The sequence below is a fragment of the Nyctereutes procyonoides genome, unplaced genomic scaffold, assembly GCF_905146905.1.
Source record: "Nyctereutes procyonoides isolate TBG_1078 unplaced genomic scaffold, NYPRO_anot_genome, whole genome shotgun sequence".
Taxonomy (NCBI): domain Eukaryota; kingdom Metazoa; phylum Chordata; class Mammalia; order Carnivora; family Canidae; genus Nyctereutes; species Nyctereutes procyonoides.
The window spans coordinates 16866118-16881303 of record NW_026575037.1 but is presented as its reverse complement, the minus strand read 5'-3'; the positions used below and the strand labels follow the sequence as shown (position 1 = coordinate 16881303).

At 36.1% G+C, this 15186-nt stretch overlaps 1 protein-coding gene and 1 pseudogene across 2 annotated transcripts in view; one reads left to right on the top strand and one right to left on the bottom strand.

The window, feature by feature from the left end:
• The window catches only part of DTL (denticleless E3 ubiquitin protein ligase homolog), a 41259-nt gene that overhangs the window by 2864 nt on the left and 23209 nt on the right, over positions 1-15186 (top strand). For both annotated transcript variants that reach the window (XM_055319278.1, XM_055319279.1), the window contains exons 2-10: positions 2511-2636; positions 3687-3785; positions 5000-5061; positions 5147-5267; positions 8484-8549; positions 9754-9866; positions 11816-11889; positions 13512-13615; positions 13903-14007. In XM_055319278.1, coding sequence (XP_055175253.1) covers positions 2511-2636; positions 3687-3785; positions 5000-5061; positions 5147-5267; positions 8484-8549; positions 9754-9866; positions 11816-11889; positions 13512-13615; positions 13903-14007 — 870 coding nt within the window. The remainder of the gene's footprint in view (positions 1-2510; positions 2637-3686; positions 3786-4999; positions 5062-5146; positions 5268-8483; positions 8550-9753; positions 9867-11815; positions 11890-13511; positions 13616-13902; positions 14008-15186) is intronic.
• On the bottom strand, positions 10915-11329 carry LOC129505923 (60S ribosomal protein L32-like; annotated as a pseudogene).

Genomic DNA, 15186 nt, shown 5'->3' with positions numbered 1-15186 from the left:
ACAGAATTTATCCTGATGTAATTTGATTCTAAGCTTGAAAAGTTCTTTTATTGATCATGCTGTCATACTCCCTGAAAAAAAAAACATACTCGATATTTTCTGTAGTCATATGACTCTGAGTTGAGTTGTTACATTTATTAGTGTACAAATGATCAAAACAATACAGACTTAATTTTGATAAATGATTATGAAGCAAAAAGTAAAATTTTATTGGAGGTATATCTTTTAAAGAGATGGATCTGGCCTTTGTTAAAGGAATTATTGTCTCTTAGTTGGAGTCCCAGAAGTTTTTGTACCTTGGATCAACACAAGTGTAAGATTGGGGCATGGAAATGCCTTTCTTTTGAAAAGTGGAAGACATGCTGTGATGAAGGGAGAGGAGGAAAAAGAGCCTCAACCTTCTCAGACCAGTTCTAGAGATGTGCATATATCAACTGATTCTCTGAGAACTTATGTCCTTGGGTACTCTGAAATCCCATGTAATCCAGAGGCTTAAATTGTACATTGAGGAAAGAATAGGTATTTCCTAAATGAGTGCTATGGGGGAAAGCATTACATGTTCATGTTGGAAACAGCATAGCGCAGTAAGGATCCAAAAGTTGCTTAAGAGACTGGTCCACAATTTTGTGTTGTAGGAAGTGCAGAAATGGAGGGGGAGATAGGGACAAGTTACTAAGCCATGTTAGGCCATTAGTTGGTGTTTGGTTTTTAGTCTTAGGCAGTGAGGTAGAGTTTAACTTCAAGGAGTCACTGTTGATTTGCAAAGAATTAGGTTTCTAGAGCTTATCATGTATGAACATGTTGAGAGTGCTCTTTCATTTCTACCTTAGGCCCCTTGGGAAAATACCAAAAACTGTATTACAGAGGACCCTGAGTAGTAAGTGGATCTAGATAAAGTATATAAAGCTTTTAAAAACAAATATTTACCTCTGCACTTGTTAAAAGTATTGAAATGTGATGATACATTGGAATTCTATAAAGAATTGTGTCTTAATTTAGGATGGTCTTCACAGTACCCTCAACAGTCCCTTCTAACTGGTTCCCTCTAAATTGTTCAAGATTTGGTCCTCTTGAATTTGTATGTTATAATCATGAGATTGTTATTTTTTTTAATTCAAAACCACAAGTGTATATATATATATATATATATATATATATATATATACACATAACTTTAGAACAGAGGTTTTTTATTTTAAAATTCATCCTGTAGATGGATATTTGTGAACTCTACAACATAACTATTGTATTCTTTCTTTAGTGGTCTTTTAATAGCTTTTTTACACTGATACCTGACCTTGAGGGTAATACCTGCAGGAATGATTACTAAATCTGGATTGTATTCTTTGCCTCTTTTGTAGTGATTCCTTCAGGTTATCCCTAGGAACATCAAAGCTAGATTTGCTTGAGGTTATGTCAGACTATAAGATGTATTCTCCAAAGAGTATTTTTGATGAAAAGTGAGAATTGAAAGTACCCTAAAATATGAGTTTGTTAATTATTTGGACAGCTTTCAATAGGTTTTAACTTTATTGTTTCCTCTGATGCTTAATAAACATTTGGTTCTCAGTAACCATTTATTCTTTCTTTTATATGTTTAAAATGTGTTCACCTGCATATCTAAATAATAAAACTTCCAAATGGTAAAAAAAAAAAAAATCTTTGAAGATTGCTTACAATTTCTTTAGGACCATAGTGCTCATTAGATCTTTGACCCAAACAGAATAAATGCTCCCTCCATCCTGAATTTCTTCTTCTCTCTTGTATATTCAGTGAAAACTTACTCATCTCTCAACACATTTGATTTCACTTCCTCTAAAGAATTCCCTGACCCTACCACTAGCCAGGGCATAACTGATTGAATGCTAGGGGTAGGTACATAGTGCTTCACTTTAAAATTGCTCTAATATAGTTTAAGATACTATGACTTGTTAACATTTTCGAATCCTAGAATTTCAGTGCTGGAAAAAAGAAGCAAAATTAGGATTTGCTTGTGATTATGTTAGTAGATAGGCAAATTTGCATAATTTCCTTTAACTCCTTTACCATTGGATTATGTATGATGTTGCAGGTAATTAAAGAGTTGGCAGTAATGTTGATTTAGAAACTCTGGAAACAAGATTTTAATTGAAGAGAATGACAACTTTCATGGTTGTATTCCTCATTGTTGTGTTTTGTAGTTGTCACCAAAGGGTATAGAAGGGGTAAGATCTTTTCTAACATTCAAAGGCCATTTGCTGCTTATCTTCAGTGTACCAGCAAGAGTCTCCATTTAAGATGGTAAGCCCAAAGCTGTACCTCGTCAGAAGTTGAGAGTGCTTTCATTTCTACCTTAGACCCCTTAGGAAAATACCAGAAACTGTATTACAGAGGACCCTGGGGAGTGAGTGGATCTATATATAGAGTATATAAAGCTTTTTAAAAACAAATGTTTACCTCTGCACTTGTTAAAAGTATTGAAATGTGATGATACATTGCAATTTTATAAAGAATTGTGTCTTACTTTTCAGGATGGTCTTCACAGTACCCTCTACAGTCCCTTCTAACTGGTTATCAGTGCAACTGTAATGATGAGCACACTTCTTATGGAGAAACAGGAGTCCCAGTTCCTCCTTTTGGATGTACCTTCTCTTCCGGTAAGAGAAATACTATCTAAGCTAGGTTTGCTCAGAAATTATCTGTTTTATACTTAAAGAAAAAATTTACTGGGATATCTCCCTTTCAAGAAAGAGTAGGTTAGATAGATGGTAGAGAAAAAAATTTACTGAGGTGTCCGACCCCTTTCAAGAAAGAATAGGTTAGGTAGATGGTAGAGATTTTCTAATAGCTCTTCTCTGATTTTTGAAATAGACTTTTTAAAATCTCTCTGTATAATTATATATTTCATCTAAAGCATAGGACTATTATAGTATTGGGACTTTGTTTGTTTGTTTTGTTTACTAGGAGGATTACAAAGGTTCAGCCATCATGAAAACTGCTTTGCCCAATAGATATACCTTTTGGTCTGATGGAATCTCTCTCTTTCTATAATACATTGGGGAACATATGAACAGAAATAGATATACTTGTCCCCACTGTTAATAATTTAAGAGGGGAAAAGTGAAAGGGTATTGAAAAGGAAATTTGGGGCCTGGGTGACTCAGTCATTGAGCATCTGCCTTTGGCTCGGGTCATGATCTGGGGAACCTGGGATTGAGTCCCGCATCGGGATCCCCCCCCAGGGATCCTGCTTCTCTCCCTCTGCCTCTCTCTCTCTCTCTCTCTCTCTCTCTCTCTCTCTCTCTCTCTGTCTCTCATGAATAAATAAATAAAACCTTAAAAAATAAATAAATAAAGGGAAATTTAACAACCTGCTGGTGGCCTATATCATATGCTTTTCTTTACCATTGGTCACTACCACTCTTGTTTTAAGGACTACTCTTCTCCAAATAAGAGATTATCTGAAAATAATTTTGGTGCTTTTGAGTCATTTACTGAATTAGATATTATGGCAAATATTAAGCAATCTTTAATTCAAATTGCCTCTCCCATCTCAATGTTATTTGGGTAGAATCATCTTCCCTCTTTTCAGATTCTTTGTATTTAACTTGTAGCTTTCAGTTAATCTGTATTGTATTGTTATAGCTTTATAATCCGCTTTAAAATTTTTCTGTTACTCTTTATGTATTTTATTCTTTCTTATTTAGCTCCCAATATGGAGCATATACTAGCAGTTGCCAATGAAGAAGGCTTCGTTAGACTGTATAATACAGAATCACAAGCCTATAGAAAGAAGTGTGTCAAAGGTAAGTCTAGGCCTAAAATTTTTGTTTTAACATGATTTTAAATTCATAAAGTCTTAAGTAAATTGTTACTTGAATGTATTCCCAATTATATTCGCTTCTGATTAAGTCTGTCTAGGGACCAGGCTAAAAGAAAATGGTAGGTGACCTCTCTGTCAATAATATTAACTATAGCAATACCTTTACTGAAAGTTGAAAAAAAAAACACCACCACATTTTAGGATTAAAAACAGTTCTTTTAAAAAGTTTAACCTTTTGGGGTACCTGGGTGGCTCAGTTAGGTAAGTGTCCGCCTTTGGCTCTGGTCATGATCTCAGGGTCCTGGGATCAAGCCCCATATCCCCACATTGGGCTCCCTGCTCAGTGGGGAGTCTGCTTCTGCCTCTCCCTCTGCTCGTCTCCCCACTCATTCACGCATGTGCATTCTCAAATAAACAAAATATTCTTAAATGGAAATCTTTTGCGCTTATTGTGGTTGGAGGAAACATTATTTTAAAATACTCATATTGACCAAACATCTCCCATAGATAAGGCAAAGTTCTACTGACCTTAAGAAGCTAATAATTTGGAGCTAGTAAAGTCAAGTGTGGAAATAAATAAAATGGACTGTAAATAATGTAGATATATAAAGAAAATACCACAGATATCAAAAGGAAAGCTCTCATGTGGCAAAGATGGCAAGGAAAGTTTTTTATGAAGCGTGGAACATTTGAGTTGGATTGTGGTATTTAAACCAATGGAGGTGGAATAGGACATGCCAGGCAGAGGGGAAAACATTAGCAAAGGCCTAGAGATAAGAAACCATAGGCTATAATTAGGGAAAGAGAATAATCCAGTTTGGTTGGAATAAGATATATGGAGATAGAGATAAACCTTGCAACAGAGATAAAGGCCAAAGCATGCAGAACCTTAAATGTCAAACTACTTTAGATTCCATTCAGAGAGCATGATGAAAATTTTTGAGCTGGAGAATGTTTCAGAAAGATTCCATTTTAGAGAATATATTGCTATCGAATTTGATATTGAATGGTAGTTCTCTGTAGTAGTAAAGTAAATATGTAAGTTTTCTGAGTACATAAGTTCTCTTTGACCCATGGATTATAAGGTGCTAATGACTTATTTTTTCACTCCAGCTTTTAAGAAATTCAAACTGCTATTGATATGGCTACCCCTGAACATAGTTTAGACATTTCACATTCACCATTTTCTTTGTCTAGAATGGATGGCTCACTGGAATGCTGTCTTTGACCTGGCCTGGGTTCCTGGTGAACTTAAACTTGTAAGTGACTTTCATTTTATTGAAATCTGGGTAAACACTGGTAGAGCATTGCTTTATTAAATTGTGATACCTTATTTCTTGAAAGGTTACAGCAGCAGGTGACCAAACAGCCAAATTTTGGGATGTAAAAGCTGGTGAGCTGATTGGAACATGCAAAGGTCATCAGTGCAGCCTTAAGTCAGTTGCCTTTTCTAAGTTTGAGAAAGGTAAGTCTTTGTCCTCTTTCATGTCCTTAACCTCCTTTATGGTGAGTTAATAAGAACTATGATTGCTTCCGTCCTTTCTCCTGTCAGAGTTGCTACTTTACCTACATTAAGATTGGAGTCTTGGGGATCCCTGGGTGGCGCAGCGGTTTGGCGCCTGCCTTTGGCCTAGGGCGCGATCCTGGAGACCCGGGATCGAATCCCACGTCGGGCTCTCGGTGCATGGAGCCTGCTTCTCCCTCTGCCTGTGTCTCTGCCTCTCTCTCTCTCTGTGTGTGTGACTATAATAAATAAATAAAAATTAAAAAAAAAAAAAAAGATTGGAGTCTCATGACTGAAATCCTCCATGAAATTAAGTTGACTTTTAGTCCCATTCTTATGGACATTGTTTCTAGCCTGTCCCTGTAAGTTAGAAATCTTCAGATAATTTTTTTCTATAATCTTGCAGGTAAGGTAAACATTTATAAACAGCCACAGTGCTCTGTTCAGCTTTGAGTGTCCTTTAAAGTCAAAACCCTGTACTAGACACTGATTAACTCTATTTGTTAATTAGTTACTTTAACTCTGCTTGTAACATTTTATTTAAGTGGGGTGTGAGGCTGGAATAGAAACCTAATAAAATCGGCATGATTCTCTACCTAAAAACTTGCCATTTAATTACTCTGTTTTTTAAGATTTTATTTATTTATTCATCAGAGACACAGAGGGAGAGAGGCAGAGAGACACAGAGGGAGAAGCAGGCTCTCTGTGGGGATCCCGGTGTGGAACTCGATCTGGGACTCCAGGATCATGCCCTGAGCCAAAGGGCATCTCCCATTTAACTTAAATGGTCCAATTCCCTAGTATGTTTTCATATTATTTACTCATCATTGGTCTTTTTATATTTATTTTGCTATTATGATGGAGGAGGAAGACTTAATGATATAATACAGAACAGCACTACAGCAGCGAAGGAAAAACTTAGGAGTGTCTGAATTAGCTCTTCATTTCTGTTCATTTCTTTTCTCCTTCCTCTATTAGTTTCTCACTGAAGGATTTTTTTTTTTTAACAAATAGACCAAACATTCATCTGAAGTGGCTGAATTAATCTGACTTTAATAATAAAGGCAGACATTACACTCTTCTTTATCATTAAGGAATATCCTATTTTTTATATTTTAGAAACATTTTCATTTATTCATGTGAATACTTACAGGAGTATTAAACTGAGTTGTTGAGCTCATTTGGACTTTAAAAAGGTTAATTTTAATTGGTGGCTTTTGAGAGCGGAACCTTGAAAAAGAATATATGGAGTGAGTTTTCATTAACACATCTACTGTATAAAGTTAGGTATGCTTGCGTTCTAGTTTACTACTGTGCCAGTTTACTCTGAGTCTATAAAAATAATTTAAGATCATAACAACTAACTTTACTAAAGGTAAATTTATTTCAAGGATAACAGAAAAGAGAAACTGTATCTTTTGGTCCATTTGCTTAATTTTTAAATTCTATACAGTAAGTCTATGCCAATTTGGTCTAATAGAAAAAGCATTGAATTAGAAATTGGGGCTGGTGGGACGTCTGGGTGGCTCAGTGGTTGAGTGTCTGCCTTTGGTTCAGGGCATGATCCCAGGGTCCGCGATCAGGCTCCCTGAGGGATGCCTGTTTCTCCCTCTGCCATTCTCTGCCTCTGTGTGTGTGTCTTCATAAATAAATAATAAAATCTTTAAAAAAAAGAAATTGAGGCTGGTAGCTTCTATCATGGCTCCCAGTAGTCTGTAGGTACTCTAGCATGAATTACCTGGTTGAACACTGTCCCCATGGCCACATAGTTTGGTTGGTAAACACAGATTAGATTTTAGATCCATCAGACAGATGCCTGTGTACAGAACACACTTTTATAGTCATTCATAGAACCTTTGTGTTTTATTCTGGTTTCTGCCTCTAAACTCTTGGACAAAGTAATTTTTATCTCCCCACACTTTCATTTATTAATGTTTTTGTTTTAACAGGCAATTAACTCAGAGTCAAATTGCAGTCAGACCTACAGGAGGGTCAGATCTCAATTCAGTTCCTTAATTTAAGCCTTAGTTACAAGCCTCTTTTGGTTTTCCCTTGCATGTATGGTTCAGGGGTCAACCAGAGACTTGTGCTAAGCTTAAACATAGAGTTAGAAAAAACAAAACAAAACACAGAGTTAGAGGTAGCCTTTCTCTGACTCTCTCCAGGGCTCCCCTCTCACTCTGGCTCTGGCATCTCTTGTTGCCTCAGTCTGCTTTACTTCATTCCTTTGGCTTGAAAGATGGCCCATTCTGTATTGGCATCTTAGCTGCTTGGTACTGATGGCTGCAACTGTGGCTGCCTTCAAGGTAAAACTACAAAAACCAGTAACTTAGTCCAGGCCGAGCATTTGCTTCAGTTGTTGACTTCCTTTCAAAAATTGCATGTTTTGGTCAGTTCCTAAAGAGCCATCAGGTAGTTGTTTTTTTAATATTTTATCCAGAGTTTACAGCTAATATAGGTGGATTGGTTTGATAAGTGCTCATTCTTCCACACAGGAAGCACAGTTTTTTTTGGTTTTGTTTTAAAGAATAAAACAGATAAATTGAATTTCCCCTATGTTCCCATCTCTAATCCCATTGCCCTCTTTCCATCCCTAGAGGCAACCTCTTTCACCATTTTGTATAGGTCTGGTCCATATGTTTATACTGAGACAGTGCAGCTTGGAGGTTTGGAGAGTGAGCTCTGGATTTATTCTCTTAGGAATACCTTTGTAGGTTATTTATCCTCTGTATGCCTTAGTATTTTTATCTCTAAAATGGGGATAATAAGACTCACCTAATAGGATTGATAAAAAGGATGGAGGTAATGTATATAAAGCACATGGGATAGTGTGTAGCACTTAGTAAACTCTCAGTATATTTTGGTTGTTCTTTGTTTTTCATTATTCTTTCCATAGGTGTACATATATAGTAATTTTATGTGGTTTTAAGAATATGTACACCATAGGAATTATTCTGTAAGGTTTTTGTTCAATATAAGCATTTTGAGTTCTTTATAATCCTTTCCTTTCACAGCCTTGTTTTCTCTTATTTGTTGTTGAGCCATATAGTTTTTCATTATTAATCGCCTATGACAATTACAGTACCTACCATATAATAGATACTCTAGGAAACAAAATGAAATGCATGCATTATTGGACTGGTTTTGTTAACTTCTTGACAAACTGTTTTCCCATAGCTGTCTTCTGTACAGGTGGAAGAGATGGCAACATTATGGTCTGGGACACCAGGTGCAACAAAAAAGGTAGACTAGTTTCATTTTAATTTTGTTAAGTGTGGGATCACCCCATACTTATTTTGAGTTAGTGATTTCATCTGGTTACCACTAGGGGGCACTTGTTCACAAATCCCCCATTTCGGCTCACTGTTCAGTTTTCAAGATTGTTGTGATTGTTGCAAGTATTATCTTCTGTATTTACCTCATATTGTCTTCTGAACTATGCCACTTACCTAAATTATTGATGGAATTGCAATTATTAATACATGAGCTCAGTCTTCTAATTTAAAAGTTATTGGACTTTAAAGAATTGGATTAAACATAATTATGTTCACATTTCCCCCATGATGCCATTAAGCAGAATCCAGTGATCATCTCACTACTTCCTTCCTTTTTTAAAAAATAACTTATTTTTAATAAGCTATTTTTCAGAGCAGTTTTAGATGCATGGGAAAATTGAGCAGAAACTATAGATAGTTCTCTGAGTACTGATATACTTCCGATCCTCACAGCCTTTCCCCACTATCAGCATCCCATGGCAGAGCTGGACATTTGTTAAAATTGATAGACCTGCACTGATACATCATTAGCACCCAGTATGTCTCTGTACTTTACATTAGGGCTAACTCTTGGTATTGCACATTCTATTGGTTTTGACAAATGTGTAATGACATATATCTACTGTTATAGTATCATACAGAATAATTTCACAACTCTGAAAATTCCCTGTGCTTTGGTTCATCCTGCCCTCTCCCCAGCCCCTGGCAACCACTAAATTTAATTTAATTTTATTTTTACTGTTCCCAGTTTTACCTTTGTCAGAATGTCATATAGTTGAAATCATACAGTATGTAGTCTTTTGAGATTGGCTTCTCTCACTTAATATATATTTAAGGTTCCTCCATGTCTTTCCATGGCTTGATAGCTCATTTCTTTTTACCACTGAATAGCGTGCCATTATCTGGATTTACCAGTTTATTCATACATTCATCTACTGAAGGACCTGTCAATTACCTAAGTTTTGGAATAAAGCTGCTATAATTATCCATATGCTTATTTCTCTTCTATACATCGTAATGTCACCAAAAGAAATGTAATGCAAGAGCTCTGCTAGCTTCTAATTTCACTATTTAAGAATATAATTAATTTTGAGATCTTACGTGTAAATGTTACAATCAGCATGAGAATAAAGTTGTGAAACCTAAATCAGTTTGCTTGGAATATCTTTCAGATGGATTTTATAGGCAAGTGAATCAAATCAGTGGAGCTCACAATACCTTAGACAAGCAAACCCCATCAAAACCTAAGAAGAAACAGAATTCAAAAGGACTTGCTCCATCTGTGGTAAGGTTTTATAGCTGTGTAATGTGTACAGATCTTAATAGCAGGATAGAATCTTATTTTAAGGAACTTCTTGGGCATAAAGTAGGAGCTTTAGATTACATAAATGAGAATCATCATTTCCTCTTGGTATCTGTGGTTTATTACTTACTACTACGATAGTAGTTCTCAAACTCTAGTGTGCAACACCATCACCTAGAAGCATATTAAAAATTTGTCTTCCTGAGCCTCATCCCTAGAGAGCTCCATGCACATGCTATCTGCAGTATAATGTAATTCATTAGTAAAGGGGGGATAGTTTGAAGAAGCATATTAAGTATCATGTTACAGTTTTCTATAGGGGGAGGTGATCCCCATTTTTCAGACACAAACCTTAAGAACTATGTTTTTAATACTTTTTAAAACATTTGGCAAAATGTTTTAAGTATATTGATCCCCTTTTTCAGACACAAATTCTCAGACACAAACTATAAGAAATATATGAGTTTTTAATATTTTTTTAAACACTTAGCAAAATGTTTATATTGAAACATTTAGGTAGAATATAGTATCTCTAGCATCTTGTAGTCAAAGTTTAAACATTGCCTGTAATATATCTTTTTTCTTTAAAAAAAAAAAATCACCAGGACTCTTATTTTAGTGTGTTTATTTTTCTAATATTCCTAGTTTGTAGGACCCAAATTAATATGTTGGAGAAGTGTGTTTACTAAAACATTAGGACTTAAAATTGCATACCAAGAATAGGACACAGGCATGAGTAGAAATTGACAGGGTTAAGAAAGAAAGAAAGAAAGAAAGAAAGAAAGAAAGAAAGAAAGAAAGAAAGAAAGGAAATTGACAGGGTTAATGTGGTTTTTAGAAGCCAGATGGAATTAAAATGAATATCATTTCAGACAATCTAATTCTGAGCCAAGAAAACTTGTTAACAGCAATTAGGGGTGAAATTCCATTGAACTCCTTTAAATTTTTCAGAGCATGTAATCACCTTTTTTTTTTTTTCTTGGTAGTTTTATGGTTTTATTAACACAAATATGACACGCACATAAGCTGTCTATTCATTTTCTTTGCTACACAGCCTGGCATTGGGATTGTGTCTCTGATGGCCAGCTAGGCTGCTCTTTCCACAATGGCTTTGCAGTTCTTAGAGGATACATTGTGAGCAATCTCTGCACAATAAGATTTGTTGCACATCAGCAGCACTTCCAGCTCCTTGACATTGTGGATTAGGAACTTCCTGAAGCCACTAGACAGCATGTTCTTTGTTTTCTTATTGCTCCCATAACCAGTGTTGGGCATCAAGATCTGGCCCTTGAATCTTCTGCGTACCCCATTGTCAATGCCTCTGGGTTTCCACCAGTTGCGCTTAATTTTGACATATTGACATATTGGTCTGACTGGTGCCGGATGAACTTCTTGGTCCTCTTTTTAACGATCTTGGGCTTCACTAGAGGTCTGAGGGCAACCATCATGCCCAGCAATCGATGGCTGCCACCTCCGCAGGCGGCGCCGAGGAAGAGAGCTGTAATCACCTTTCATGCATAATTCTTTAGATCCTCCTATATGACAGTTTAAGTAGATGGTGACATTTTATAGATAAAATAGGCACAAGAAAGTTCAATGAGTTTCCTGCAGATACATAGCTTATTAGTAGGACCGATTTTTAAGTAGAACCCGTAGATTTAGACAAATCTTTTATTTACCTGTTTTTTTCTTGGGTACAAGTCAAAAGTCAACACTACTCTAGTTAATGGTATTTAGGTCATTTTCATGCTGAAATTATTTCTTGGTTAGTATAAATATCTGATTCAGGATTATTGGAGAGGGAAGATTTAGTCTAACTCAGAATTTGAGTTGGGGGAAGCCATCATTTTAGCATATTGGTATCTTGATGGTGAAGATTATGATACCTAAAATAGGACTTTCTTCTGTCTTTTTCTGCCTTGTCCTGTTAGGATTTCCAGCAGAGTGTTACTGTGGTCCTCTTTCAAGATGAGAATACATTAATCTCAGCAGGAGCTGTGGATGGGTAAGAGCCTTTATTTCTTGGTTCTTTTGATGAGATCTCTTTCATAAACTGTGAGAGGGAAGTCACCTAGTCCCATTTTAATCGAATGTGTATGCTATTTTAACTTCAACATAGTGAATACCCAGCTGAGATGAGGAACTACAGATCACACTGAAAAATATCTAGTTAGGACTCTTTTTTTTTTTTTTTCTAGTTAGGACTCTTGTTCAAATAATTAAATGAGGTAATCCATGTGTCACACTTCACACATTATATAGCACATAGGAGCAGTGTTGACTGCTGCTGCTGCTGCTGTAGAGAAGCTAGATGGATAGCTGTCTTGTCCATGCAGTATACTTTAGGCAGTGAGTCTCATTTTAAGGAATAAATTTCTGTTTTTTTGGATTTTTTATCTTCTCAGGTTTAGTAATACCCCTAAAAGAAGGAATCTGATTCTCTATCATGGGCATATTGGAGTATAATCTAACTATAATGATAAGTCCTAATGACTTTTACATACCTGCTATCTGTGATTGGTCTGAATGTTTGGCTTCCAAATAAGTTTGTGATACTTCTTGATTGTTTGTTTTGTACCATAAAAATTCTTTGAGTGTTTTTAAGCCCCCTTCTTTGCCCTCTTATTTGTTTGTCATATCCCTCAAGACATCCCTCCCTTTGAAACTAATTTTAAAAGATGATGGCTTAATGAACTAGGATTTCCATTGTGTCTTCTGGACACCAAAACTCCTGTGGACCAAATTTTCAGACACAAATGGAGGATTATCTGCTGGTTATTAATTATGCTTATGAATGGCTAAGAAAGCTTGTTCTGTTTGTTTTCAAGGATACTGCACTTTTATACCAAGCTTGTGTTTTTGTGTAGCCTATAAATTAGATGGTGAAGGGGTCCCTGGGTGGCTCATTCAGTTAGGTGACTGATTCTTGGCTTTGGCTCAGGTCATGACCTCAGGGTTGTGAGATGGAGCCCTGAGTTAGGGCTCCATGCTCAGCAGGGAGTCTGCTGGGAATTCTCTCTTTCCCTCTATACCCCTGATCCTGCTCTTACTCACTTGCTCTTTCTCTAAAAATAAATCTTTAAATTAAAAAAAAAAAGACAATTATACCAATAGATGAACTAAAAAAAATACTTTATTTCTTTATTTCACGGAAAAGTTGTTTAGACTGGATTACTTAAGGAATTCTATGTAGAGATAAAACCATAGGAACAGCTTGTTACTTACAATGTTAGAGGTTACATGCAGAGTGTTAAAGGTTTAGGAAGTATTTGTTTTGCTTTTTTTTTTTTTTTTTTTCTGAAACAATGAAACAATGATCATCAAAACCCAACCTTCATCTTCCTTTTCCGCTCCCTTGAAGTAAACTCAAGGTAACCCATCGCTGGGTCAGACTACATCTGTTTCCGTTCTGCCTGAGTTGTTAGCCTGACGTTCTGCCTGAGTTGTTAGCCTGACGTTGGAAACAACAGTATGAGATAGTTTAATCTGTTTCTCAATGAGATATCCTCATTTTACCTGGTTGATGTGCCAGAAGAGTTAGATTAAAAGTCATCTCATATTCAATGTAGTTGAAACTGATTGGATTTGGGGGGATTACAAAATAATTTTCTTTACCTTGGTTTTTAGGGTAATCAAGATATGGGATTTACGTAAGAATTATACTGCTTATCGACAGGAACCCATAGCATCCAAGTCTTTCCTGTACCCAGGTAGCAGTACTCGAAAACTAGGTAAGCCTTTTATACCCTGTAGGACTTTTTTGGAGAAGTGAGTTTTTGTTACAATTATAAAAATAAATACCAAGGTAGTTTTCAGCAACATAGACTTGAGATTAACATATGGCTGTATCTTTTTGAAATTCAAAAGATGAAAACTCAGAAGGATATTTTTGGTTTGTATATATTTGGGGGAAGAAGAATTCTGATAATCTTGTGGAATGATCTTTTTACCTCAACGTTGTTACCTCAGTTCTACTTGCTGTCATCAGGACATGCTAACTAGAGTTTTCTTTTTCTAGGATATTCAAGTCTGATTTTGGATTCCACTGGCTCTACTTTATTTGCTAACTGCACAGATGACAATATCTACATGTTCAATATGACTGGATTAAAGACTTCTCCAGGTAAGATCTTAGCCATTTAAAATTAAAATCTCTACCTGGAAAAATAAAAATAAATCTCTTACCCAGAAACTAATACAGAGGTTTTTGTTAATGATAACTTAATGTTGATCTTTTTTCTAAACCAGATTTATTAAAACATAGGAGGACTTTGGGGTCTTTGATTAGTTTCAATGATGTTTTCATAGATGTATTTTCTTTGTGATAATTTCTCAAGCAAACAAAATTTTGCTGAATATGGTGACTTAATTTTAACAGTGAGTCTTTTCTGAAATTATGTCCGTTTGACTATATTTAGAATTATCTCAATTTTTGTAAGATTCAAAAGGCTGTTCTCAGCTTTTATCTTGTTTGGAGGTTGCTTATTACAATTAAGGAGCTGAATATTTTAAACCCAAAAAATAGTTTTTTATCTACCTTTTATCAGCCTTCTTAATGTCGGGCAGTGTCTATTTTATCTCTAGTTTTCCCCAACCTTACCTTTTTTTTTTCCCTTCAAGAAAATTAAAATTGAAATCTGGTGTTTAAAGTTGATACATGGCACTTAAAAAAAAAAGAAATGAAAGTTTCTCAGACATACTCTAAGAAGGCTATTTTGGTTACATAATTTTGAGAACCTTATCAACTGTTGAGGTAAGCTACATATTAGTACCTGGTTCTTACTCAGGTATAACTCTGTTCTATAACCAATCCCTAAAGCTACCTAGCTCCCACTGAAGTAGGATTTACTGTTAAATAAGAAATCTTAAAATAGTACAGAACTTAGCTAGGCTTTTTTTTTTTTTTTAAGATTTTATTTATTTATTCATGAGAGATACAGAGAGAGGGGCAGAGACACAGGCAGAGGGAGAAGCAGGCTCCATGCAGGGAGCCTGACGTGGGACTCGATCCCGGGAATCCAGGATCACGCCCTGGGCCAAAGGCAGGCGCCAAACCACCGAACCACCCAGGGATCCCCTTACAGAAGGTTCCAAAGACTGCCCCAAGCCAATATTAGGAGTTTGAGTTCTGTGACAGCTTTGTAGTTGGTATTTCCAATGCCCTGGATTAGATCTGGTGTTGTCTTTAAAAGAGCAAGAATAGGGCAGCCCGGGTGGCTCAGCAGTTTAGTGCCGCCTTCAGCCCAGGGCGTGATCTTGGAGACCCGGGATCGAGTCCCACATCAGGTTCCCAGCATGGAGC